The following is a 27,617-nucleotide window of genomic DNA, read 5'->3' on the forward strand; positions in this document are numbered from 1 at the left end:
TTTTGCAGAGAACAAGTTTGATATAATTATTTCAGTCCATGATTTACATTTATATAAAATACATTCTACACTTTCCATTTGTGAATGAGTTAGTAGCAAGCCTTCTACTTTCCTAACTTCTCATCTTTTAGCCTCAGGCATGCTAACATGACTACACAGAGTGTAGTATAACCAAATGGGTATGGGGTGTGGGTTGTAACAGTACTGCCAGTGTTGTGATGGGGTCCACTGTCTTTGGTTGTGTGACTACTCTGCCGTGCCTGGGAATCCACAGCCTTTCTCCCTCACTAGACTACAACAAGCTTTATTTCATGTATTTGTTGTTGTTTGTTTTTAATGATGGGGACTAAATGATAACCTAGAGCAAGCTGCTAGGGAAGTGCTCAGCTATTAAATCCTATCCCAGACCTGGATTATAGCCCTTCTCAAACCCTGGCTAAAGCCTCCTCCTCTCACTTCCTCTTACCTACCACACCATCACATTCTTACTTCAGCAAGGATGACTAACTCATTGTTCCTAACTTGAAGAACACAATAATCAGATTTTTTTTACCTCTTAATTTAAATGTTAGATCCTCCCCAGAGGTGAAAATGATTATGTATTAGTAGTTGCTGCAAAATTTTTATTTTAATACAGTTATTTTGATTCTGTATTGCACACACACAAAAATCTTAGATACTGTAAGATTATAAACCTGAGAACATTTAGTAAATGAAAAATAAAATTAGTGGCAAATTAAGCTTAACAGTATATATTTCATGTGATTTGGAAAGGTAGATTTTGAATATTTACAAATTGTATGCTGTTCTATTCATAAATGGTCTCCCAGTTAGCACATTGTAAAGATAGTTTTTGTGAATTAAAAAAAAATTAAGTCGATTAACATATTTCTGTTGCTAACTGAGAATAATTGTTACTTCTTTTATAAGGGAAGGAAATGATTAATTTTCGGTAATTTTTAGCAACCATTTTGAGTTGTGAAATTAAAATAACAAAGGGGTTATAAAAAGAACTAGAAAATTTCAAACCATTAATTGCCACAAACTTCAGTTCACAGAACTAAGAAGAAATAGCCTAAAATAAATTCAGCTGCAATTTAAACGTATAACATGTTCGAATAAATGGTTCAGGAAGTATTTCAAATTTACTTATTTTCAAAGAGTGATCGATTTAAAAAAATGGATTGACATTTTAGGTTTAGATCAGCTGGATACTAAAACTTCCATTCACAGAGTTTGTATAAAAGGATTTTTTTGAGTCGGGTTTCCTCGTCATAGCAATAAATATTCTACCAGTTTTGAAGCGGTCCTGCCCCGTTGGCTGCTGGGAGTGTGCTTATGCTGGTAAGCACCACGTGCTCTGAGAGTTTTGATACATTATCAAAGTTGCTGATCTGTGTGGTCAGGGACTTCCTGCTCTCTGTGCTTGTGCGTCCCCTGGCGAGACGATCTCCTTGGCGATGATGAACCCCAAGACAACAAGAAAAGGCAGCTTTAAATTCCTCGCGAAATTTTCCTGGCAGACCAGAGAGAATGAAAGGAAAGATAATTATGCATAAACAGTTCAACACCTAGTGCGCAGGGTACAAATGAGTCGTTCCCTCGAGCCAAACTAACAGTGAGGTGGGAGCATTTTGCATCAATAATAGACCAAGGAAATTAAACGATGAAGTATTTTCCTATGCATTGTTGGTGTTTGTTTTCTTTCTTTAAAGTCAAAACTCCCTGTGTTTCTTGTTAGTTTTGAACCCTGTAATAATACTAAATGGATCTTAGGAAAAGCTGCATAGAAAGCTAATTGCTTCAAAAGCCATGAAATCTACATTGTGTGTTACTAAATAAACAGAGATGTGTTCTAGTATAAAGATGCTGGTACTGTAAGAATTCAACAAAATTGGAAAAATAAATTGAAGTATTTATGAAATTTCTCCTTTCATAATCCATGTGTGGCAACATAGGAAAAGAAAAAAAAAACCTGGAAAACTCTTAGGAAGTACTTATTTTAAGCTATTAGTAAAGTTTTAGGCATTTAAGAAGATGAAATGATCACCTTTATTAGACTGAAGGGAGTTATTGGAAACTGTTTTTAATTCTCTCTGTGCCCAAGCTAAGTGTGGTGACCCGTTTACAGCCCTAGGATAATGGTAGGCACACACAGGCGGTAGTCTGGGGCCCTCTCTGACTCCCTTAAACTTCATACCAGAACTCTGCCTTGGTCTGTGCCTTCTGCTTCCAACTCTTGTCTCTCTACTTCCTAACGTGTCTCCCCTACTCAAGTGCAAGCTCAGAGCACTAGCCAGTGTGCAGCGATTCTTTAAAAAGTGGCAACCTTGCTTTTCAGAAATAAATTGGGTTTCCTCTTCTTTTACCAGCTAATCTTTTTTAGTAAATCATAAAAAATACATTTCTGGACGTGATATTTCAGTAAATGCATGCAGTTATCAAAGCTTAAATGGAATTCAATAGATGCAAATGTTTGTTATGTATTCATGGCAAGAACACAAAACCCTTTTTCATTTTTAACTTTTTGAGATCTATAATAGATCCTTCTACTTGTAATTATCTTCCCATCAAGTCTATCTGACTCTTCTAACTTCTTAGACAATTCATGCAAACCAAAAAAACAATATGTATTTGGAAGACACACATTGTTTATTAAATGTACAGTAAATAGTTCTCACGCATATAAAAGTGACTGATTAGAAATGGAAGTAAATAGCCAACTAATTGGGAACAAAATAGAACAAAAATGTAGCTAATGGCAGCACAGTTCTTATATGGCCACTTGTAGGTTTCCTAAGCTCCAGTGGGTGGCCCATGCTCTCACACTTATGGATAGCTCGAAGTGGGTTTTGTGAGTTATTAAAACAAACAAGCAAACATGAACTTGGTAGGGGTATGTTTGGGAGATCATGATGAGGATTTGAAGGGAAGAAGTGAGGGTAAATAAGATCATATCTCACTGTATATATACATATATATGTATATATATAACATAATAAATAATAATAAATGTAACATATATTAGTTATAGGTGTGTGTATATCTTTTTAATTTAAGTGTTACTTGTGAGCAATACTTTTTTAGATTAGTGAGAATTCTTCAAGTAACTCGAGTGTTACCCACAAAAATGAAAGTATGAAAATATCTGTCCGGGCAGTGGTGGCACACGCCTTTAATCCCAGCACTCAGGAGGCAGAGGCAGGTAGATCCCTGTGAGTTCGAGGCCAGCCTGGTCTCCAAAGCCAGTTCCAGGAAAGGTGCAAAGCTACACAGAGAAACCCTGTCTCGAAAAACAAAAATCAAACAAACAAACAAACAAACAAACAAAATCCAGTTTGAATTAGGCTATGCACTTTGACAAAACAACAACAACAAAACAACAAAAAACCCATGTCTATACAAAACAAATTAAAGGCGGTTCATACTAAGGGATGCAAGATACTCAAAATTTTCACTTTCCCTTATCGTTTAGTCTAAGTTTTCCAAGAAAGCAGATTAAACCATGCCCTCTGAAGGTCTAGGTGGCATGGATTCACTCCCCAAAAGAAGAAATTCAGAACACATCTAGTCAGGGGCTATCATAGCTCAAACAGAGATGAAGTTCTGCGTCTACTTGAGAACTGCTCCGGGGCATCTACTCTACAGGCACCATCCTTGAGGAGGGGCTGAAGAAGAAAGGCTGAAAACTTACCACTGAGAAAATTATAAATGATGGGGTTCGCCGCACTGTTAGCGTACACAAGCCAGTGAGAGAACGTGAACCAGGCATAGACAGTCTCTCTGTCCTCAGTGTGTGCGAACATCCCAAACACTCTGTGGGAAGAGAGACAGAAAATCGAGAGTGACCTTTAAGTATTGAGTACCAAGGTGAACACAGCAGTAACCCAGCCCCGAACTCCGTGACAGGCACTGACAGCGCAGTCTCTTTAGAAAGGTTTCCAGTACCCATCAGAACCTCCAGGGTGCACATGGCGAATCAAAAGCTGGATCAGCTCACAGGAAAAGGCTGGAATGAGGAAATGCAAATCTCTTGTCAAGAAGATAGAAGCTGAATTTCCCGTCTGTCGTCTTGTTTCTAGATGTGACTGACTCACCTTGTTGCTATTGTGCCACGATGTACATTTTTAAAAGCTCTGGAGGCAGAGCCAGGTGGATCCCTGTGAGTTCGAGGCCAGCCTGGTCTACAAAGCGAGTTCCAGGAAAGGCGCAAAGCTACACAGAAAAACCCTGTCTTGAAAAACCAAAAAAAAAAAAAAAAAAAAAAAAAAGTTTGTTTTATGTGTATGGGTGATACTCTGCCTCACACTTGTGAGTATGCCTTTTTTTTTTTTTTTTTTTTTTTTTTTTTTTTACCACAGAGGTAAAAAGAGGGTGCTGGGTCTCCTTTAACCAGAGTTATAGAAGGCAGTCAGCAGCCATATGGGTGCTGGGAATTAAACCCTGGTCCTCTGAAAGACCAACCAATGCACTTACCCACTAAGCTATCTCCCAGACCCACTGTATTTATTTTAATTAGCAGTCCAAAACTAGACTTCTAAATTCTTCCCACTTTCACTTGTGCACTGATGGATGTATATTTGCTCAACTCTAATGATTCCAGCCTTGTTGAAATTTGTCATGAGACATCTTTGTATACAGACAATAACTGGTTTTCAGTGGGTAAGATTCTGATAGCCCCTAAGTTCATGAGCTTCAAGTTTTCATATATTATGTTAAACTAAAACATATATTACAGTACCCCAAAAGGCCACTTTTGAACAATTTTAACACTGTTTTTCTTTGGTGTGGGAAGACTAGACAAGGGGTAAAAGCACTTCCTGTGAAGATTTAGTGACCTGAGTTTAGATGCCCAGAATACACATAAAAATCTTGATGTAGTAGTGCAGGTTTGTAGTCCCAGCAGTCGTACTGTGAGACTGGAGGTGGAGACGGGAGAATCTCCTGGAAGCTCATAGGCCAGCTAGGCTGGAGTGTACTACATCACTGTAGCAACAAAGAGCAACCCTGCTGCCCAAAACAAGGAAAGCAAGAATCAGAGTCGGCTCCCATACATTTTTCTCTTGTCCTCTGAGCTCCATACCTGTGCTATGAAACCTGTGCAGCAACACACACACACACACACACACACACACACACACACACACACAACTAAAAAGAAAAAAAATCCACTGTATTCTATTCTTACAAATCTCCCTCTCTCTTTTTTTTGTAATGATATCCACTAACCTATCCACCTAACTTGCAGCTACTCAGTAAATCCCAGGATGAAGAGACAAGGTATTCCCTCTTGGAGGCCCTATCAGTGATTCAGTGATTTTTTTTTTTTTTTTTTTTTTTTTTGCTGGAGAGCTGAGGACTGAACCCAGGGCCTTGAGCTTGCTAGGCAAGCGCTCCATCTCTGAGCTAAATCCCCAACCCCAGTGATTTTTATCTTATGTTTGCTTTTTAAAGAGAAAGGTGCATGATAGAAATTAATTTCTGGGACAAAGTGATGCTCTATAGAGTAGTAGATGCTTGCAAACACACACATCACACACACACACACACACACACACACACACACAGAGTGTAAGAATGTGGACAAATTAAATACACATAAGATACAAACACTAGTTCAAAATCTCAGAAATACTAGACCACTTTGAGGAAGTTAGTTTTACCCAACCAGGCAAAAGATTACATTACAAGAAAATGAAGGAAGGATATAGATGGAGTTTTTCTGCCTGGCCCAGAGTCAGGACAAATCTCTCTTACCCGCCAGTCCCACAGTCGCTCAGACCTAACCAAGAAAGCACACAGATTCTTACATTGTTTAGAAACTGTATGGCCGTGGCAGGCTTCTTGTTATCTACTTCTCTCTTAAATTAACCCATTTCTGTTAGTCTATACTTTGCCACATGGCTTGTGGCTTACCAGTGTCTTTACATGTTGCTTTTCATGGTGGCAGCTGGCAATGTCTCCCCCAGCCTTCTACTTCCCAGAATTCTCTTCTCTCTTGTCCCGCCTATACTTCCTGCCTGGCCACTGGCCAATCAGAACTTTATTTACACAGAGCGATATCCACAGAAGGACTTTACAGTGTGTGAAAAATAAAGGAAAACAAGATTGATACGCAAGGCAAGGCTAAATTTACAGATATATACGTATGCAGTAAGAATGATTTTCAAAATTATTTTAAAATGTTTGTTTGTATAAAAACAGGAAGATGGCTCAAAACTTGAAAATAAAGTTTTAAATTAAACTTAAAATTTTTCCCCCAGGAAAGGAGGGTGTTCAATTCAGAATAATAAGATGAATATTATTGACAAGAGGCCATCTGGAAATGATTAGAGGGGGAGGTGCAAGAGCAGAGATAGAAGAAATTCAAATGTGCACGCCACAGAGTGCTAAATCCATTTCCAAATATTTGATTTAGACTAGCAAATTGAGGAGGTGAGGAGGAGAAAGGGAAAGAGAGGGGAGGAGGGGAAGGGGAGGAGGGGCAGAGGGAGGGGAGAAAGGGAAAGGGTGGGAGGGAAAGGAAGGAGGAATCTACTCAGTGTCATCCATGTTTATGATGTTCTTAATATCAGAAAAACAGAAACTAGTAAAGCGCTTAATATATTTGTATTTGATTTCTGTGAGGAATAGACTGAGAGCACAGCCTTAGCAGAAGCAGAGGGTAAATTATGTCTTGTGAGGGGACACACATCTCAAGAACAGGAGCTTTCAAAACCTTATACATCCAAGGCTGTAATGTTTTTGAACGAAAGTTCATTTTCCATTCCTTCATTGAAAAAGCCTTTAAAGAACCCAAAACTAAGGTCAAAGAGGAGAGCTCTTTGCGGCTGGTCATACCACCTTTTGTCTGACCCTAGCCAAACCTACCTGTCTCCAAGGTCCCCAGCTGTGAGGAATATGATACTGACTCTGACTTGGGGAAAAGGGACAGGAGCGGATTCCAGATTAAGTTTGAAATCTGTTATAACCAGAATTAAGGCTGCCTTGGGACCAGTGTGTGTGCAACAGGTGTGCTCTTTCCCAGTGAAGCTGGCTGTTCACGTGCCGCCTGCAGTCTACCGGCACCCCAGCATCTGCTGCTCACGTCACTACTCAAAAGTTCTTTGAACTTCATTGTGTTGTCTAGCGTGCAACACACTGTGCACTACTAACTGGAAAATGTGCCATATGTTATAGTAATATATCATGTTAATATGTTATATTATTCAGTAACATATAACATGTGTTACACTATATTATATTAACATAGCATATATGTGTTATATTAACATTGATACTGAAATTATTCCAATGACTTCATGAAATAGACACTCTTCTTTCAGTTTAACATTCAACACAAAATATCTGCTTCACAGCTACTTTGTTTAGTGCCCCAAACAAATTATTCTTATCTCTTTTTTTATCCTGAAAAATATTTTTTAACAGAAAGGATTGTAGTGTGGTTATTTATGTATTTGAAAACAAAGTTGGAAAACCCATTTTTTTTCTCATGAAAAAGAACTCATAACTGTAGTTTATGAAGTCAGTAATTGAAACACAATTCTTATTAGAATGTTTCTTCCAGCTAAGGCTTAGTAGTCAACCCCAAGAGGTTAGGAAAACAAACGTTTTATCTCCCATTTGGCTGTGAATCTTCACTGACTGACCCGAGTACTTCCTTAGCAAGCTGGAAGACTGAGGTGGCCTTAAGAGCTGCTTCACTGAGTGGGCGAGCCAGACAAAGTATCTAGGAAAGGGTTTTGTCTGTTTAGAAAGAAAGGAGTTCTTAATTAAATGTCAAGCTGCTTCATTTTCAAGTAAATACACGGGCTTTACCTCTTTAGCACATTGAGGATGCTGATTGGTAGATAGCAAATTGCAAAGACCAGAAGTACAACCATGAGCATCCGGGCTGTTTTCCTTCGTGCTCGGATCTGCTTTATCTCAGCAGCCACAGCACTAATCCGGGCTTTGCTCTGCTGTCCGGACCCTCGGGGCTGAGAAACCGGCTGCGGCTGCTTCCATTTTCTCTGAACCACAGAAGAAGTTCCCGGAATCTGAAAGGACAGGGGATCCCTCATTGATATTTAGCAAAGTTCCACATAGAAGTAAAGGTTAAGAAACAGAAGTTTAGAGTTTAGAATTCCCATATCTCCAGAGCACTGGCTTGGCTGCATGTTTTTAGCATTCATCTAGACAAATAGACGTTCGCGTGAGAAAAAAGTTAAACAAGCTTTCCTTATTGTTGTGTTAAAGCATGACAACGTTGTTACGGTCTAAACAGGACAATAGAAAATACATACCATTATTAAAAAGAAGTAAAATATGGAGAGAAGGATTCTAAGAAATCCTGACTGTAAATTTTCATCACAAATTGCAGGTTCAGATGACACCTAAGTTTAAACAGTCATCAGATAGTGGGACTGAGACACCACACACACAGACACACCACACACACAGACACATACACATAGACACACACAGACACAGACACAGACACACATACACACACACCACACACACAGACACACAGACACACACACAGACACACAGACACACACAAACGAAAAAACAAAACACTTGCATGAAATTTTGGTGCAGCGATACTATACTGCCATCTGCTGTCACACGGAGACATAGCACCCAACCTGCTATTGCTTTTTATGAGGTTTTCTGCCTCTGATTCAGACAGAGCAAATCTATGCACAGAGGGAACAAAAACAAACTACTCTCTGTGATTTAGTGTTCGCATTTACAAAATTGCCTGAAACTAATTTTGCAATTTGTCCTTCCAGAAAGCACACAAGTACAATGAGAATCTTTCCAGGTCTTACACTAATATTCCAAATAGCCACAATTTGTAGCAATTACATTACACAACATGCTTTTTCCTTTGATTTTCAGTTAGTTGATAATAGCAGAAAGTTCTGCCAAGTATAATATTTTCTTAATTATAATCTCATGAAAATTGATAGACCTTAGCAAAACATTAAAATTCAGCATGTGGCTTTTTTTTTTTTTTTGATAAGATGTGCCAATAAGTACACCACTGGGACAGCTTGATCCTGTTCCAGTTGTTCAGTTGGTACTTTCATCTTTTCGCTGCGCACTGCACAGAGCAGTGTGTTCTCGTGGCCTCTCAGAATGAAGGTTACATGGAACCCGTGACGGTTTACACTACAAGATCAAAGTCGGCTTGAGAAGCTTTCATTTGAGAATAGAGTTTTGCTTTGATGTCCAAACAGATGAGTCTCATTACAGGAGACCCCACTTGACCATATTCTCAGTGAAGGAGATCAGCGATGCAAAGGAAAACCTGCCCTGCAACCGAAACATCTCACAAATGGGCGGGGCCTCTTCAAAGCGCTGGGCAAGGAAGAGTTAGAGTTAGAGCGTCTTCCTCTTCCGTGACTGTCAGTTGAAAACTTTTTAAAAGGGTATTCAACTTTTATTTTCTATATAGGAGTGTTCTGCTCTCTTGTATCTCTGTGCATCACACGTGTGCCTGGTGCCTGCCTGCATAGGTCAGAGAAGGGTATTGGATTCCCTGGAACTAGAATTGGGTAGTTTTGAGCTGCCATGTGTGTGTGCTGGGAATTGAACCTAGGTCCTCTGTGAGAGTAGCCGGTGCTTTTAACTGCTGAGGATCTCTTCAGTCCTGTGGCCCTCTTTTTAAAAAGTAGTTTCAGAAACAACTTCTGTAGAAGTAGCGATGGATCTTAAAAAGTTCTGGGAGATTCTATCACAACATCTGGCAAGTGTCTGTTAAGTGGTCTGGATGTGGTTTCTAAATAAAGCCATACAGGTCATTCTATTTTTGAGTGTTCCCACGAAGAAAAAGTGCCTCGGGGCCAGAGTTGTGGCCCTTGCAATGAAAAGAGAGAGAAATGTGGCAATGCCACTTTCAGATAAGGACCTGAAGGCATAAGATGCTCAATCCTTCAACTCATCCTCTACTCATAAGAGAGAGGGGGCAGAGAACCTGAGCAGCCCAAAGGAGAGAGCAGAAAATTTATTAGGAGTCTTTATATCAACTGACACTCAAGATGTGCACATGACCTTAAGTCATGCTCAATGTGTCCTTAAAGGTAAATTATAAATCTCATTTTATAGATTTTGAGTGAGAAGATGCTAAGTAGGAGATTTCAGATCATATCTTTAATTTGTGCAAGACTTTAAAACACATTTTTAATTGTAAAACGTTTCCTTCAGAAAATTTACATACAAGAGAGTAAGCAGTTTTTGTGTATGTTTATATACATGTGTGTGCATGTGTGTGACTACTTTGTTTGTGTGCATGTGTGTGCACATGTACTAGAGGTCAGAAGATGACCTAGGCTGGAATTGCTTAGTTGATTTCCAATTCATTCTTTAGACAGGGTCTCTTATTGGCCTGGAATTTATCAAGCAGGCTAGATTGTCTGGCTAGCTAGATTGGGGGATCTTCCTGGCTCCTCCTCTCCAGCTCTGGGATTAAAGCATGTGCTATAATATTCAGAGTTTTTGCATGACTTTGGGAGTATTAAAGTCTTGTCCTCACCACTTGCAAGGCAAGCAATTTGCAGACTGAACTGTCACTCCAGGCCCCTGAATTTTGAGTGCATGTCTTATTACATTAAAGTAGTAATAATGATATACAAGGACCAGAGAAGACAAATTCCAGGAGTTTGTCCCTTTGGAAGGTCTTTCACCAATATGTCACTGAGGGCTCCATAATAGCTAACTGTAGAAGGCAGGCCACATATGACTTGTTCCTCACTCTGTAAATGAACTGTGTTAACTATCTTTGATATGGGAACATACTATAAAAGAAATGTGAACAATAATTATTAGTTCAAAACACCATGTAAATGATGGACACTGAAAAAAGAAATTAAATAAGCTGCCAGATAGAGGAGAGGTCATTCATGTTTCTGGACTGGCAGAGTTAATTTTATGAAAATGGCCATATAAATAAAAGTAACCTGCATATTCACCAGGTGAATCCCCATCAAAATTCCAATAATATTCTTCAGAAAACTAGAAAATAATAAAAAAATCACAATCACATGTAAACACAAATGACCATGGGTAGACAAAACAACCCTAAACAGAAAGAACACTGCTGGAGATATCATAGGACCTGGCCTCAGATTCTACTTTCAAAACACAGTGAAAAAGACAGCATAGTATTGGTACATAAATGGACATGTGGAGCAATAAATAGGATAAAGAACCCAGAGATAAATGCCCATCAGTTGGTACCTAAATTTGTAAAAGGCATCAGGAGCATTCATTGGAAAGGACAGCCTGTTCAAGAAATGGTGATGACACAGCTGAATATATAGCATTCGGAAGAATGGACTTAGATCCACATTGTCAGCCTTCTACAAAAGTCAATTCAAATGGTCAAGAACATTAATTTCATTTTTATTTTTAACTATGTGAGTGTGTCTGTGTGTGGACATCTGTGTATGAGTGTACATACCCCTTAGTAGCCAAAGGCGTTGGATGTCTCTGGAGTTGGAGCTACAGACAGTTGTGATTGCCTAACACAGGTGCTGGGAACTGAACTTGAGTCTCCTGCAGGAGATGGCATGCTTTTGACAGCGGAGCCATTTCTCTAGCTCCAGGACCTTAATTTAAACTTCTGGAGCAAAACACAGGGAATACACTTGTTTTGGGTATTGTCAATGATATAGATAAGAACTTTCTGAATAGAACTCTAATGATGCAGGGCATAGTCCCAAGAACCAAGAAATAGACTTTAGGAAATTTAAAAGTTTCTACACAGCAAGGAAAATTATCAGCAGAACAAACAGATATCCAACAGATTAGGAAGAAAGTCTTTGCCAGCTATACCTCACACAGGGAACTTGATATATGGAATAAATAAAGCACTATAAAAATTAAATACCCAAACCACAGAACTGCCAGTCAATAAATGGGCTAATGAAATGAGCAGCTAGTTCTCAAAAGAAGAAACACAAATGACCCATAAATGTTTTCAATACTGTTTAACATCCTCAGCTATCAGGGAAATGTAAATTAAAACCACTTTGAGACTCTCTCACCCCCATCAGAATGACTATTGCCTTAGTTAGGCGTTCTTTGCTGGAATGAAATGCCAGGACCAAAACAACGTTGGTAGGAAAGTCCTTGTGGGGATCACAGTCCACCATGAAGAGGAGTTAGGGCAAGAAGTCAAGGCAGGAGCATGAGGCAAGAACTGAATTAGGGCCCTGGGGGAGTGCTGCTTCGTTTGTTCCACATGACTTGCTCAGCCTCCTTTCTCCACCACCTCCTGTCCCCCCCCCCCCACCTGCCACTTCTTTTTATTTATTCTTTGTATCTTTCACATCACACCTCTCCATCCCATTCATTTCCCTGTCCTTTTGTGTCCAGCTTCTGCCTTTGGAACCTCCCCACTCCAAATAAAATAAAATAAAATTTAAGAGAAAAGAAAAAAGAGAGAAGGAAAAAAAAAATCTCGGCACAGAAGCTGTAGGGTGACACAGTGAGTCACTCAGTAAACCCTTTTATCCATGTATCTTTATTTGCACGTGTTTGCTGGGGATGCTATGAATGTGTTGCTCTGATTGATGGATAAATAAAATGCTGATTGGCCAGTAGCCAGGCAGGAAGTATAGTGTAGGCAGGATAAGGAGAGAGGAGAATTCTGGGAAGTGGAAGGCTGAGTCAGGAGCCGCTGCCGCTGCCATGAGAACCAAGATGTAAGGTACCAGTAAGCCACAAGCCACGTAGATTAATAGAAATGGGCTAATTTAAGATATAAAAACTAGATAGCAAGAAGCCTGAGCCATTAGGCCAAACAGTTTAAATAATATAAGCATCTGTGTGTTTATTTGAGTCTGAGTGGCTGCTGGCCAGTCGGGACTAGAGATAACTCCAGCCACAAGTGTTCATTGCAGAAAATCATTGGTCTGGTTCAAGGCCTCTGGTTTCTGCTACACTCTCAATGCTGGGCTCTCACTGGAACTCCTCTTGGTTATCCTGCTGTTGCCCTGTGTTGTGGGGTCTGCAGAACCTGTTCCTTCACGTGCTCCAGCAGAACACAGATGAGGTGGATGTTCGGGAGAGCCGGCTCTGCCCCTCATCAGCTGTAGCCCTGGGAAGAGTGGCCGCTATGCCACTCCAGCCTGGGCAACAGAGTAGAGCTGACCCTGAAGGTGCAGGTGTGGAAGCTCCGACCCTGAGGGCATTGAAGCAGGAGAACCACTTGTCTCTTTCTCATCACTGCAAGGTGTGAACTCACCAGGACAATGCTGCAGAGCTCCCGCTGGTAGTGAGGACATGGGAGAGCTGGCAGACTGACCAATCTGCAACAAGCAAGGCCCAGAACCAGGATTATGCGTTGACCCACGCCAACAGCCTGCTTTCTTCTAGCACTCAGGACCACCAGCAAAGTGGTGCCACCCATGGTGAACAGGGGGCCTCTCAACATTATCCATCAAGAAATTCACCACAGGTTTGCCAAAACTGACAGGCCAATCTGTGGGGGGTAGGGTGGGGGTAGTTGTTTTCTCAATTGAGGTTCCTTTGTCCAAAAGGAGTCTATCTTGTGTTAAGTTGACAGAGAAGCAGCTAGGATAGCTCCATCAAGAAAACGGATGGCAACAGATGTGTCTTTATCCACTTCCGGCGAGAATGTAAACGAGTGTAACCATTATGGAAATCAGTATCAGGGTTTCTTAAAATGCCCATTTCTGACTGCTCTATGACCCAGGCATAGCAAAGATTCTATATTATACTACAGAGACAGATAATTGCATCTGTACTGGTTGTTGCACTTTTCATAATAATAAGAGAGGGAATGGGACCAACTTAGATGTCCATGATCATCATCAACAAGATGAGTAGTGAAAATGTGACACTTGCAGAGAATTGAAACTTACTCAGCTGTTAAGGAAAAGTTAACTATGAAATTCATGGGAACAGGGATGGTACTGCAACTATTGTATTAAGTAAGGTAACTCAGTCTCAGAAAAACCAAAATCACATATTCTTTCTCATATGGGGCCCTTCACCTTTAATGTTTGTAGAATCTTGATTACTCATTCTGTCCCCTAATATAGGTCTATTCAGATTTTCTTACTTTCTTTTTCTTTTTTTTCTTTCTTTCTTTCTTTCTTTTTTTTCTTTCTTTCTTTCTTTCTTTCTTTCTTTCTTTCTTTTTTTCTTTCTTTCTTTTTTTTTTTTGAGGCAGGGTTTCTCTGTAGAGCTTTAGTACCTTTCCTGGAACTCACTCTGCAGACCAGGCTGGCCTCGAACTCACAAAGATCCACCTACCTCTGCCTCCCGAGTGCTGAGATTAAAGGCGTGCGCCGCCGCCTGGCTAGATTTTCTAATTTACATAGATCAACATTTGTAATTTTGGTATTTGTTTTGTATATGTTTATTTTATCTATTGTGTTCCCTTATTTCTCCATTAGTATTTTATTATTATTTTTTTATTGTTTTCTACTATAACATTTAAATTTTATTGTGTCTTTCACTAGGTACTTTTTTGAAAAAAGTATTTTTCTAGTAGTTACAATAAACAGCTTAATTTAAATAATGATTAATACTAACTAATCAAATTGTAATACATATAAATGTATATTTTTTCCAACATCACTGCACACCCCCTTCATCTTTCCTATAAGTTATATTTATGCATTATAAGCTGAATTTTCAGTTTTATTGTTTTACACACTGTATTTCAGTCTGGATATAAACAGAAAAGAATTACAAACAAAAATATCTTTATAGTAATTTTTTCTTTTTTTAAAGATTTATTTATTTATTATATATACAGCATGTATGACTGCAGGCCAGAAGAGGGCACCAGATCTCATTACAGATGATTGTGAGCCACCATGTGGTTGCTGGGAATTGAACTCTGGAAGAGCAGCCAGTGCTCTTAACCTCTGAGCCATCTCTCCAGCACAGTAATTTTTTAATATACCTAAGCAGTTACATTTAGTTGTGCTTTTTAATTTTATTGTTGAGGCTTGAGCATTGCCTTCCTGCTTCTCCTAATCTTCTATGACTCTCTGACCATTTTCTCATACTAGACTAATTATTATTACTCAATATCACTGCAGGAATTTTAATTTCTCTAAAAATGTTGGTGAATAAAACATAGACAGGATCATGGACACAATTATAAAACTGAAGGTCTTTCAGTCTTTGGAAAGTAAAAATCCCATCTTACTTAAGAGTATACTTTGTTCACCTCCACTATCTCACATAGTATGAGACATACAAGTGCTTAATAATATCTATGGAATTCATTAACAGAAGTTTACATAAGAAACACAATCTGTTATTACTTCTCAGAAGGCTCAGAACTGGACTGGATGCTGAAGTATGCACCAATAGCCAAGTGAGTTAAGCTTAAAAGTCTCTGAACGAGAGGATCTTTAGAAACCAATCTGCAGTTTCATCACTGGTGAATTTTTTTAAACTGTACTGTCACAGGAAAGGGGAGTGGAAGTTACTGATTTGAGCAAGACAATGATAACTAAAGCTCTTCACAAAGTCAGTCAATGGCACACAATTTGCTCACTAATAATTTTACACTTGCTAATTCAAAAGTACAAAACAGAATCCATTCATCTTTGTAACTTTAAGCAAACAGGCTAGGCCCTTCAATTGATGGCTCTCTTGATGTGGCCCATGGCAAAAGCAATGCCTGCAGACTCTGTTTAGAGGCAGTAACAGTGAGAAGCCAAGCGTCGCTCAAGCAGAGTTCTATTTAATTATCCATCTGGGGTCAATTTACTTTATTACAGCTGTAAAGTGGGCTCAGCTCAACTTGCCAATTTCCATTCCAATCTGCTTTTTAAATGTTTTAGTTTCACAGTTCAGGCATTTTACTGCAAATCTTTTAAATCATGTGGATTGTACTAAGTGGGACATTTCATCAAAAAATGTAGATCAGTTCTAAGCCTGTAACACAATTTGAATTTATTTTAAAGTTTTGGGAATATAAGCCTAAATAATAAATAAGCGCGTTGTTTATGTTTCAAGAGTCATTTACACATTAGAGCACATTTTTCAAGTTCCCTTCTTTGTGCAAGGCAACAGGTAACCGTTGTAGACACAATGGTAACAAGACAAATTGTGTATTACTTTTAAAGAATTTTAAAGGTGCATTAATTTTAAACAAGTGAATATGCAAATATATGTAAAACTACATAATGGGAGATGATCTTGATATTTAATATGCTCCTCAGAATCTCAATCTATACTTATAACATCTGTATAACTGTATTTATATTAATACTTTTTCTTCATTGAGAAATTGTCATATTATAATTTTTCTAAAAATGTCCCTCTGAATCGATGGACAATAGACTGCTATATATCCTCACTTCTTTAAATTCTCAGCAATTTTTTTCTGTTGTACTCATTTGGGTACGTGATGATTAGAAGGATATAAAGATTCAGGCTACTATGTACTGTTATCAATTAACGGCCTATAGGGATCATTACAAGGCTGCTCTAAAGTCCCATGAAGGAAGTTCATTTTTAGGGATATTACTCAGTCACAAGATTTGTCACTCAGTGGAAAAGATGTCACTCAAAACATGGCCAGGCTGTGAGTTTAATCCTCTAGCATGAAAAAACAAACAAAACAACAACAACAACAAAAAACACAAACAAACAAAAAACAAAACAGAAGAAGACCAAGGGCAGAATTCACAGACTAAACAATTCAACACATGCTAATTTAGAAATGTAGACAGACTTAGTTGAAAGTCCAGCTAACAACATAGACTGTTGAGACATTTTATTTAATGATTTGGGTACTTATTTCACTGACTTAGGTCATGTGTATGAATTTGTGAGGTGTGCAACCCGCTTTAGCCATAATGGAAGCAAGGCCAGAGAGATGATTCAGTGGCTCAGAACACTGGTTGCTCTCCCAGAGCACACATGTGGCAGCTGACAATTCTCAGTAACCTCTATCCCAGTAAATCCTTGGTCCCCACAGGCACTGTACATACATGATCCCCAGACATACACATATGACTGAATAAAAGAAAAATTTTAAAGATGATGAAAGTCACAGGAATCATAGACAAACTTTGTGTAACTACCAAGTAGCATGCCCATAGGTCAAACGCAAGCATGCTAGACTGCATTTGTTTTCACATTTTGTGGTGTTGGGATATTCCAGATCATCTGCCCTCACCTCCTGAGAAGGCCCTGTGAACTTGTGCCTTTTGTCAGAGACTACTTAAACATCTGACTCTGGGGCCGATGAAAGATTACATGATGTAGGCTCATAACAAATTTCAAGAGGTAGTAGATATTTTTCCAGCCTTTCATCCTTTCCTGAAATACCCAGAGTATCATGTCCTAGAAAGCACCACTTGCATAGGCCAGTAGAACAGCAGCTGACATCAACATTGACATGAACTGGGAGTAAAACAGAGTTGTTGCTGAGAACAGCCTGCATCATATGGTAGAGTAGCCTAGTAAAAGCTGATACAGTAGCACGTACAAGGAAGTGGGATGCTCCAATAACAAAGCATCCTAGAATGAGTGCCATTGGCTTAAAGTCTGAGAAAATAGTTGCTGGGAATTAAACAAATCACTTCTCATGTCTTACAGTAGTTTACCTTGTTCTCTTGCTTTGTTTTGATGAAAAGATTTGGAGAATAGAATGTGACTTGTCTTTGCTACTGGATATAAAAATGTCACAGAAGTTATAAATAAAAATATGTAAATATAAGTAAAATATATTAATGTGTAATATATTATATGTAAAATAATATATATGTGTAAGCATAATAAAAATAATTATTAAAAGAAAAACTTGATGTAAAAAATAAAAGAAAAATTAGGAATCAGACAACATTCAGGACTAGAAATTGTAAAAGCCCTTTGGTTCCAATCAGTGAAAGATGGTCTTGAAAAGGTATTTTGAATAAAACACAAATGAAGACTCATCCTCAAAGACCAAATAGGACATTTTAGAAATGGGAAATAACTAATGCAAAGGATGTTTTAAAATGCTGAGTGGAAATCTAGTATTTCACAAGCTTATTACACTTATATATGGAAGCTTATAAAATAGAACAGTATGTACCTGCATGTACATATAGATATAGTCATATAGGAATTTAATGGTTTAATTGGAGTTACTCAGGGAATAATTCTCCTCCCAGAAGCTGTAAGTTTCCAAATAAAAAGCCTCTTGCCAAATGTTGAATTAGTGGTCAAAGAAGTCCCATCCATACTCAAAGCAATGCAGGCTATTGCTAATGTTCATTTCCTACAGAATTTGATGGTAAGACACTGTTGCTGATAACACATGGACAAATATAGTGCTAACAGGGAAGCTTCCTTCCTGTTAACTAATTTTCATTGTATCAGAAGGTGCTATGCAGGTACTGGGGTTGAAAAGTCATTAGCAGCCTTACTCAACTATGACCAATTGAGCTACAATAAAGACAAGTGTTGTCGTAGATGAAACAATGGCATAAATGTTATGTAGATAACCAACCACTTTCTGGTTAGAATTTAGGAGGAAATTTTAGCAAAATAATAATAATAATAGATTCATTCCTGGAGTTTGTGAGATCCCCTGCCCTGGATTTTTGGCAAGGTATTTCTATAAGAGGAAACTTATGGAACATTGCCTTAAATCAAATATTCCTGTCTCTGCACCCAAGACTGGTGCAGGTCTTCCACCTCTTCAGAGAAGTTTCTTTGTTGCTATGGGTGGCAGTTAAAGTTGCAACTGACTAAAATGCCTAATGAGTGTATGTGGAGTACTCAGTCACAAATGGTACATATCTATCACACCCTCCACCTTACCAATTCAGAGACCCAAGCAAGAGGAACTAGAATGGAGAGAATTGTAAGAGCCAGAGGTTGTGAAAAACAGGGACCCATAGCAGCTTCTGAATATGACAGGACCACTGTACCTATGAACTAACAGTAGCTATGGTTGCCTGCATATGACATGTCCAAGATCAAGCCGATCTCCAGAGGGCCTATGGAGAGCCTGCTCCAAGGCCACCTCCAGGGTAATGCAAGAAAATCCATGAAGGCAGTGAGGGCTAGACTTTTTTTTTTTTTTTAATCTGAGGGTATTTAGAAATAAGTTTCTATCGATCTGACTGGTAAAATAAGAAAACATACATGCTTTCTGATGTTAACTGTCCCTTTTACTTCATCTTAAGAAATAGTCTCTGACTCTTTCGGCCTCTATACAGTTATAAACATCTTATTTATATAGCTCTCTCTCATCATATAGCATTTTATCTAGTTCCTAGGCATAGCTCCTCTACATACCAGCAGTTCTTTCTTATCTCTCTCTCTCATATTTACATATATTTATATTATTTATTTATTTTATTCATTTATTCTTTCATCCATTTATTTCCTTATAATTTTCTCATTTTTAGATGTTTTTTCTTTGTCCCTCATCCAGCATATATATATATATATGTGTGTGTGTGTGTGTGTGTGTGTGTGTGTGTGTGTGTGTGTGTATTTTATTTATATTTTTCAGCAGTTCTTATATAGCTCTCTATAGCCATCTTTCTCCTTATTGTTGTTGCTGATCCCCCTCAGCCAAATTCTGGACAACTGTAAGTTATAGTTTTAGGGCCCTATCCATTCTCAAAACATAAGCTAAGTCATGTAGTTTCTCTTAGGCTAGTAATGTCTGTTGACTCATGCACACAGCTCTAAGCTGGTGAGGGGTCCCAGACATTACACAATTGGCTGAACCTTGAGCGGTCAGAGTATGTGCAGAAAGGGAGCCATGTCTTGATGAAAACAGCCTGGCTTTGATTTAGCAATAAACAACATCTGGGAATTAGTCTTTAGATATATATTCTGTAGGGACAGCTTAGTCTGTTTTGGACTAGTTCTAAGATCTTTGCAAAATGTGTCCTCTGATCCCCAGGTAAGCTTTATTGGAGTACACAATATGTTACCACAGAGAATATTGTTTCTTTCCTGTGTCAGTAAAGAAGAATATTCTGGCAATATTTCTGTTCACAAGAATTATATAGCTTAAACAGAAGTCCACAGCTAAATGTGTGCCCAGAGATGTAAAACATATTACCAAAAGGCTATGGAAAGCACCCCATAGTTGTTCTTATTAGGGAGAAAGTGACAGGCAGAACACAACCAGTTTTCACAGCCAGTGACTCCACGGCTTTGCCAGCAGGGCTATCAGGGAGACATACGTCTGATAGGTTGTCTTGTCAAACATCAGTTGTCATCTGCTGTGTACTCCTATGGCCCTTGGAAGTAATCAATACTCCATCATGCAGGTAGGAGAGGCTCAGGATCTCCTGCTCCTATTTGAGAGGCTAGAGAGTTGATGGGGAGGGTAGTATTGAAGGTTGGGAGAAATAACTTTTGTCTAAGCCTGTGGCTCCATAGGTAGTCAACCATACTTCATTGGATGTCCTCAAGTCCATGAATAAATGAGAAGTGCAAATTTGATTCGGTGGATTATAAAAATAAAAAGAGGATATGATCTTGCAAGGGAAGAAGTGTTGATCTGGGAGGAGCTAAGGAGAGGAGTGGTGTGTAAACATGATTAAAATACATTGCATACATATATGATATTCACAAATAATAGAACTGCTACTTATAAACAGAACAAATGGAATTGTTCTTAATGAATTAAGTTCTTTCTTAATAAAATATGTTAGAGAAAAGAGACCAACAACCTGTTAGTTCTCAAGCTTAATAAACTCAGTGTACTGACCATAGTTATAGAGAAGGAAAGAATATATCTTTATCATGTCATATAACTTACCAAATATAAGAAGTTGAGTGATATCCACTCTGCCTATTTACAATTCTCCACACACTTGTTGATTTCTTTCAAGTCATCAAGATCCAACTTAAATGTTACCAGCCTAGGCTTAGAGAACTCCAACTTCACCAAGCTCTGGTATCTTGTGCTTGTATTAGAAGGACTGTTTCTACTATGCACCTGTTTATACCCTCTAAAGACACAATTTACTGTTTAGTTTAAGGCTGGTATGCAAAAGATATTAACACATGACTAATGAAACATTAAGAGAATGAATGAAATCTCATGAATGTTTCAAATTTCTAGTAAATCAGTAACCCTAATAACCCTAATTCTAGTAACCCTAATTCAGAATTAAAACGTCTTCAAAGAAAATCTTAATTATACTGGGTACAGAAGGGGAAAGTAGGATGGGTGATGAGGGAGCAGAGGAAAGATCCCTAAGTCATCTTATTCTTTAAATCTACTTTAAATGAGGTCATTGAAGTTGAAGATATAACCCATATGTTAAATGTGTTACAAAAATTTCATTTAAAGTACAACCATTTATATTTACACTTTCTAAGAACTGGAATTAATTTTTATTACTTATAATTAAAAGTAAAATTAATAATTTTACTCCCAGGGGCTGGAGAGATGGCTCAACAGTTAAAAACACTGTCTGCTCTTCTGGAGGACTCAAATTTGGCTCCCAGCATTCACATGGTGGCTCTTAATCATCTACAATTCATTCCAGGGCATTCACTGCCCTCTTCTGGTCTTTGAGAGCACTGTGTGCATGTAGTGTGCTATTACACAAGCAGGCAAAACACTGCATAAACAAAATAACAATAAATAAATCCTTTCAAAGATTTTAAAATTGTTATTTCCAGATTAATAAAAATAACCCAGTTAATTATTGAGGTTGGAATTTTATCAGAAGTATAGCCTTCTTAAGGCAGAATTTAAGACATTTGCTAAATATCAGTAAAACAATATTTTCACATCCAGAGTCTCATTACTTTAGAACAAACAATCCTGTGTTGTATATGTTACATGAGTTCAACAAATTTTAAATTTGTTTTTACATACATTCTAAAGAAGCACAAACAAATTTTTTGATATTACATACCTGACGGCACCAGAGTTTACGGAATATTTGCAGATAAGCCAATACCATAAGACACAGAGGTGCCATGTACGTCACCAGAAAGAAACAGATGTGGTACATCTTTGGGTAGACATCACCTGAGATGAGAGTCAAACAGTAAAATCTTACATTAAAATGATGGACTTAGAAAAGGGGTCACTTCAGCTTCTCCCATTAAAGAATAAATATGCTTTCTTGAGAACTTCATCTGTATGTTATATACACACAAGGGAAAAAATTTCCAAAATTTCACTTAATATACACAGAGAAATAACAATTAGTCATTTCTAAATTTGGTGTGATCACAATCTAACCATGATCAAGAAATTTATGTATCAAACGGCTCTTTATGGCATGCCTGCATTTGGCTAATTAAAATATACTATTTGGATAGTCTTATACATTCATTTACTAAAAGATGCCTGGCAAAAAAATATTTTTTAGGTTTTTTTTTTAGTTAAAAATGACTAAATCCTTGTTTAAACAGGAGTTAGATGTAAATACAGTTATGATTCTCATTAGAATATAAGTGGCAATATTTGAATGGATTAGAAGGATTAGAGGCATGGCTTTGATGGGGGAAATGTGTCACTGTGGATGGGCTTTGAAGTTTAAAAATCCCATGCCAGGCCCAGGATCTCTCCGTACCTATGAATCAGGATTGAGCTTTCAGCTACCTCTCTATACTATATATGCCTGCAAGTGGCCATACTCCTTACTATGATGATAATGGACTACAACTTTGAAACTGTAGGCAAGCCCCCAAGTGAAATGTTTTCTTTCATAAGAGTTGCCTTGGTCATGGCATCTCTTCTCAGCAATAGAACACTGACCAAGACAGTGGAATTATTACCTCTGCATTTAATTAAGAAATTATATAAAGAATTAGACTTGAATATTTGATTAAATTCATCATAAGAGCAAATTGTATTTAGGATGCATCATAATAAGTGCATTAATGACCACAGTAATGGTCATTTACTTAGCAATCTTGCACTTAGTTATATTACTGATTATATTTTAAACATATTCATAATTTTAATGGCCTCTGCAATCTTAAATTCATAAGTTCTTATCTGGAATTGCTTGAGTTTGAGTCTAATATTTTTTGTACTCTTTGCTCTGAAATTATCTTGTTTCTCATTTTTTTGTATTATATTCTGTAGAAAGAACAGCATGGTACATAGGCTGCTGGGAGGTGTAAGAGACCAATTTGAGGTGTCATTTTTAGACTCTTTCTGGGTCAGGAGACACTTATCTGCCTCATTCATTTCTAACTTCCTTTCAAGTTTATCTTGTAAAACAGTCCATTGAATAAAGAGAGATAGAATTCAAGTACTGGAATAATAGCAGATATCATTTCCATTTGAAGTACAGCAGTTTGAACAGCATTTGGTGGGTCAGTTTCAAAGCAACAATTCTCAGGGACCTGAGTGGCTTTAAACCTTTATTTGTTTTAAAGAAAATACATGCCACATGTACTTTACACACACACACACACACACACACACACACACACACACACACACATACACATTTGAAGCTTATGCATACTGAATCTCTAATAGCTGCATCAGACTAAATTGAACAGGTGGAGGAAAGTAGATTTAATTGGTAACACTTTTACCACTATAGTAGCAGATACCATTACTGCCATAGCAATTTGGTATTTTGAACAGGTGGAAAGGTGAGTTCTGGTGATTTTGAATAAGTGGAAAAATTAAGAACTAGCTAGTAAGTAAATATGATGAATTATTTGTGCAGAAAAGTTGATCAAGCAAAATTCTGCTACAGGTTAGCAGTAGTGTATTACTGGAGAGGCTATAATAGAAATAGTTTTAAAATCTGCTTTCATTCTTAGACTTAGAACCAATTGAAAACTCGATCTACTGAAAATTTAAGTTGCATGTATTGAAAAATATCATTGAATCCTTCACTTGATAATCATTTTCTTCAATATACGTTTATGAAACATAATCTAGAATATAGTTATATAAAATTAGTTTTGCTTAAACACTGCCTGAATTAGTAGGGAGCATTTTGAAGGCTGATGACTATACATCTGTGTCTCAGACTGAAGATGTAGCTCAGTCAGTAGAATACTTGCCTATCATGATTTGAGTTTGATCTCTAGCATTACACAAAGCCATGTGAGGTGGTGCCCATTTATAATCTCAGAGTTAGGGGGTAGAGGCAGGTGGATCAGAAGTTCAAGATCATCTTTGGTTGTATGGCAAGTTTAGTGCCAGAATGGGATAATATGAGAGCAGCAGCAGCAACAACAACAACAACAAATCAGTGTTTTTATTCAACTGATAGAGGGCAGTATCTAAATAAATTCTTCTTTGTACGAATCTATAGGTCCATATGTCATCTATCTATCCATCCATCTATCTATCTATCTATCTATCTATCTATCTATCTATCTATCTATCTATCTTTTATCTATCGCTCTACCTACCTATTGCTACCACAAATCAATAAATCAGACACAAATATGGATATTTAAAGTATCTTTAAAATCAGAGAATAAAAAATACTACTCTTCAGAAGAGGTAAGGTGTATTATTTGCCTAATTATCCAAAATTTACAACATTCTCCCTATGCTATACTTGTCAGGGACAAGTATGTTAAATATAATTTGCCAGTATTCAATTTGACAATTTTTAAACCTTATGTTTTTTTTTAATTTACCTGAATATTTACTGCTTTATTATCATCCTTCTAATGAATATATTGTAATTGTTTCTTGGTATACATATATACATATTTAAGTACTTCCTGACTCTCATAATGAGACAAAAACCATAATTACTCTGACTCTAAGGAAGGTTCACTGTATTGTTTTTTGCCAGACTAACAAAGTACAATTTGTTAGCGCCAGGAGGAGAGGTATTTTCAGTCTACAGTCATTGCTGTTTGAGGTGGTTCACCTCTGTGATCCTAGTTTTCAGGAGGCCTGGGCAGTAGTAATTTATGTGTTGACCCATGGGTCTGAGGACAGTCTGGGCTTTAGAGTGAGTTCTAGGAAAGCCTGGGCTACAAAATGAGTTCCAAGGCTGACTTGGGCTACATAATGAGACCCTCTCTCAGATAAAATTCCAGTATCTAGAACAATATTTGGTAAATAGCTAGTACTCATAAAACATTTGATAAAGTGATATGAGGTGGTTACTTCTTAGACTGAGTGTTCAAAACACATAGCTTTCCTTTAAATAAACTTTATCTTGAGGAACTAAATTTTCATTTACTAACCAAGAAAGTATGAAAATAATCCTGGACATTATACAATTTTATAAATATGGAGGAGTGTGACTGAAGTGAATAATAAATATGGCAAATGATGATGTTTAAGAGCAATGGCATTGGTAGTACAGACCCACACTGCATGTTAAAATTAACATCTCAGACACATACCATGGATTCTTCTTTGTTGGAGTTATCTTTTTGTTTTCAACAACCATGCATATGACGATTATGATCATTTTAGAAATCATGGGTCCCTGCATGGCTATTCATCCTTGGCAACCCGGCATTTAAGGGTTTCCCAGTTACCTTGTACCATGTGTGAAGGGTACTTATTTGAGTGACTTCTCAAAGTGATTTGATAGACAGAGGCAATGGGAGTTCTTCCTATATGGTACCATTTGATAATTAAAGCACAACTGTTTTTTTTTTTTAACTGTTTTTATTGAAACAGTTTAGGGGACAGATTAAAAAAATAAGAATCCAAGATCATAAATTAATCTTGAATAGAGGATACTATATTCTATAGTCAATATTTAAATTGGGATATTAGAGCTAGCCACCATATAAAGAAGTAGTATTATAGAGTGTTTCCCATGGTGTGTGATATTTTGAGTTATGGTGGTTGTCTTGTTTTTTGTTTTGTTTTGTTTTGGTTTTGGTTTTTTGTTTTTTCACAACTTAATGTAAGCTAGAATGATCTGGAAAGAGGCAATCTCAATTGTGAAAATGTCTTTACCGTATTGGCCTGTAGGTTAGTCTGTGCAGGTTTTTCTTAATGATTGATGTGGGAGGGTCCAGCCCACTGTAGTCAATGTCATTCCTGGGTAGATGTCCCTGGGTTGTGTAAGAAAGCAGGCCAGACAAGCCATGTGGAGCAAGCTATTCAGCAGCATTTATTTATGGCTTGTGCTTCAGTTCCTGATTTCAGGTTCCTGCCTTAAGTCCTTTTTTTTTTTTTTTTATTATATTTGTGTTTTAATTTTACACATCAGCCATGGGTTCCCCTGTCCTCCCTGCTCCCGCATCCACCCCACCTTCCCCCCAGCCTCTCCCCTCCATTCTCATCTCCTCCAGGGCCAAGACTCCCCTGGGGATTCATTTAAACCTGGTGGATTCAGTACAGGCAGGTCCAGTCCCCTCCTTCCAGGCTGAGCAAAGTGTACCTGTGTAAGTCCAAGGTTCCAAGCAGCCAGTTCATGCTCTAAGGACAGGTCCCGGTCCCACTGTCTGGGTGCCTCCCAAGCAGTTCAAGCTATTCAATTGTCTCACTTATCCAGAGGGCCTAATCCAGCTAGGGGCTCCACAGCCTTTGGTTCATAATTCATGTGCTTCCATTCATTTGGTTATTTGTCCCTGTGCCTCTCCAATCTTGGTCTCCACAACTCATGCTCTTACAGCCCCTCCTCTTTCTCAACAATTGGACACCTGGAGCTCCACCTGGGGCCTGGCTGAGGATCTCTGCATCCACTTCCATCAGTTATTGGATGAGAGTTCCAGCACGACAGTTAGGGTGTTTGGCCATCTGATCACCAGACTAGGTCAGATCAGGCTTTCTCTCGACCATTGCCAGCAGTCTACAGAGGATGTATCATTGTGGATTTCTGGGGACCTCTCTAGCACTCTGCCTGTTCCTATTCTCATATGGTCATCATTTATCATGGTCTGTTATTCCTTGTTCTCCCTTTCTGTTCTTGATCCAGCTGGGATCTCCTGCTCCCCTAAGCTTTCTTTCCCTCAAACCTTGCCCTTCATTACTCCCACTGTCGTCCAGGTTGTTCATGTAGATCCCATCCATTTTTCTGTCATTGGGCAATCCCTGTGTCTTTCCTAGGGTCCTATTTTCTAGGTATCCTCCCTGGAGTTATGTAGCAGTCCAGTTATTGGTGAAATTATTAAGGCCACTCTACATAGTTAAAAGGGAGGTTTATTTTGTGGGGTAACTTACAAATGAAGGGATAGGTTGTAGGGTCTGGCAAAGGTATGGCGCAGTCTGGCGGTATTCTCTGGAGAACTGTGCTCCGTCTACCTCCTGCATCCAGAGTCCCAGAACCAAGAGAGAGAGAGACCTCCTCTCTATCCTGGGTCTTCTGCTTCCTCCTCTGCCCCACCTTGTGGGCATGACCATTACTGAAGCCTCAATGGGGGTTGGAACTTCCAGGCCAATGCTGGGATCTTTGTTTTACATCTAGTATCCTCCTATGAGTGAGTACATACTATGTTTGTCCTTCTGAGTCTGGGTTACCTCACTCAGGATGATTTTTTCTAGATCCATCCATTTGCCTGCAAACCTCATGATGTCATTGTTTTTCTCTGCTGAGTAGTACTCCATTGTGTATATGTACCATATTTTCTTTATCCATTCTTCAGTTGAAGGGCATCTAGGTTGTTTCCAGGTTCTGGCTATTACAGACAATGCTGATATGAACATAGCTGAGCAAATGCCCTTGTGGTATGATTGAGCATTCCTTGGGTATATG

General features: G+C 38.2%; 1 protein-coding gene across 1 annotated transcript in view; it reads right to left on the reverse strand.

Annotated features, from left to right (window-relative positions):
* The window catches only part of Hcrtr2 (hypocretin receptor 2), a 104,228-nt gene that overhangs the window by 3,171 nt on the left and 73,440 nt on the right, over positions 1-27,617 (reverse strand). The window contains exons 4-7 of the mRNA XM_036193873.1: positions 21,873-21,988; positions 7,819-8,039; positions 3,695-3,816; positions 1,294-1,516 (exon numbers count right to left, since the gene is read on the reverse strand). Coding sequence (XP_036049766.1) covers positions 1,294-1,516; positions 3,695-3,816; positions 7,819-8,039; positions 21,873-21,988 — 682 coding nt within the window. The remainder of the gene's footprint in view (positions 1-1,293; positions 1,517-3,694; positions 3,817-7,818; positions 8,040-21,872; positions 21,989-27,617) is intronic.

This window comes from Onychomys torridus, chromosome 7 (genome assembly GCF_903995425.1).
Source record: "Onychomys torridus chromosome 7, mOncTor1.1, whole genome shotgun sequence".
Lineage (NCBI taxonomy): Eukaryota > Metazoa > Chordata > Mammalia > Rodentia > Cricetidae > Onychomys > Onychomys torridus.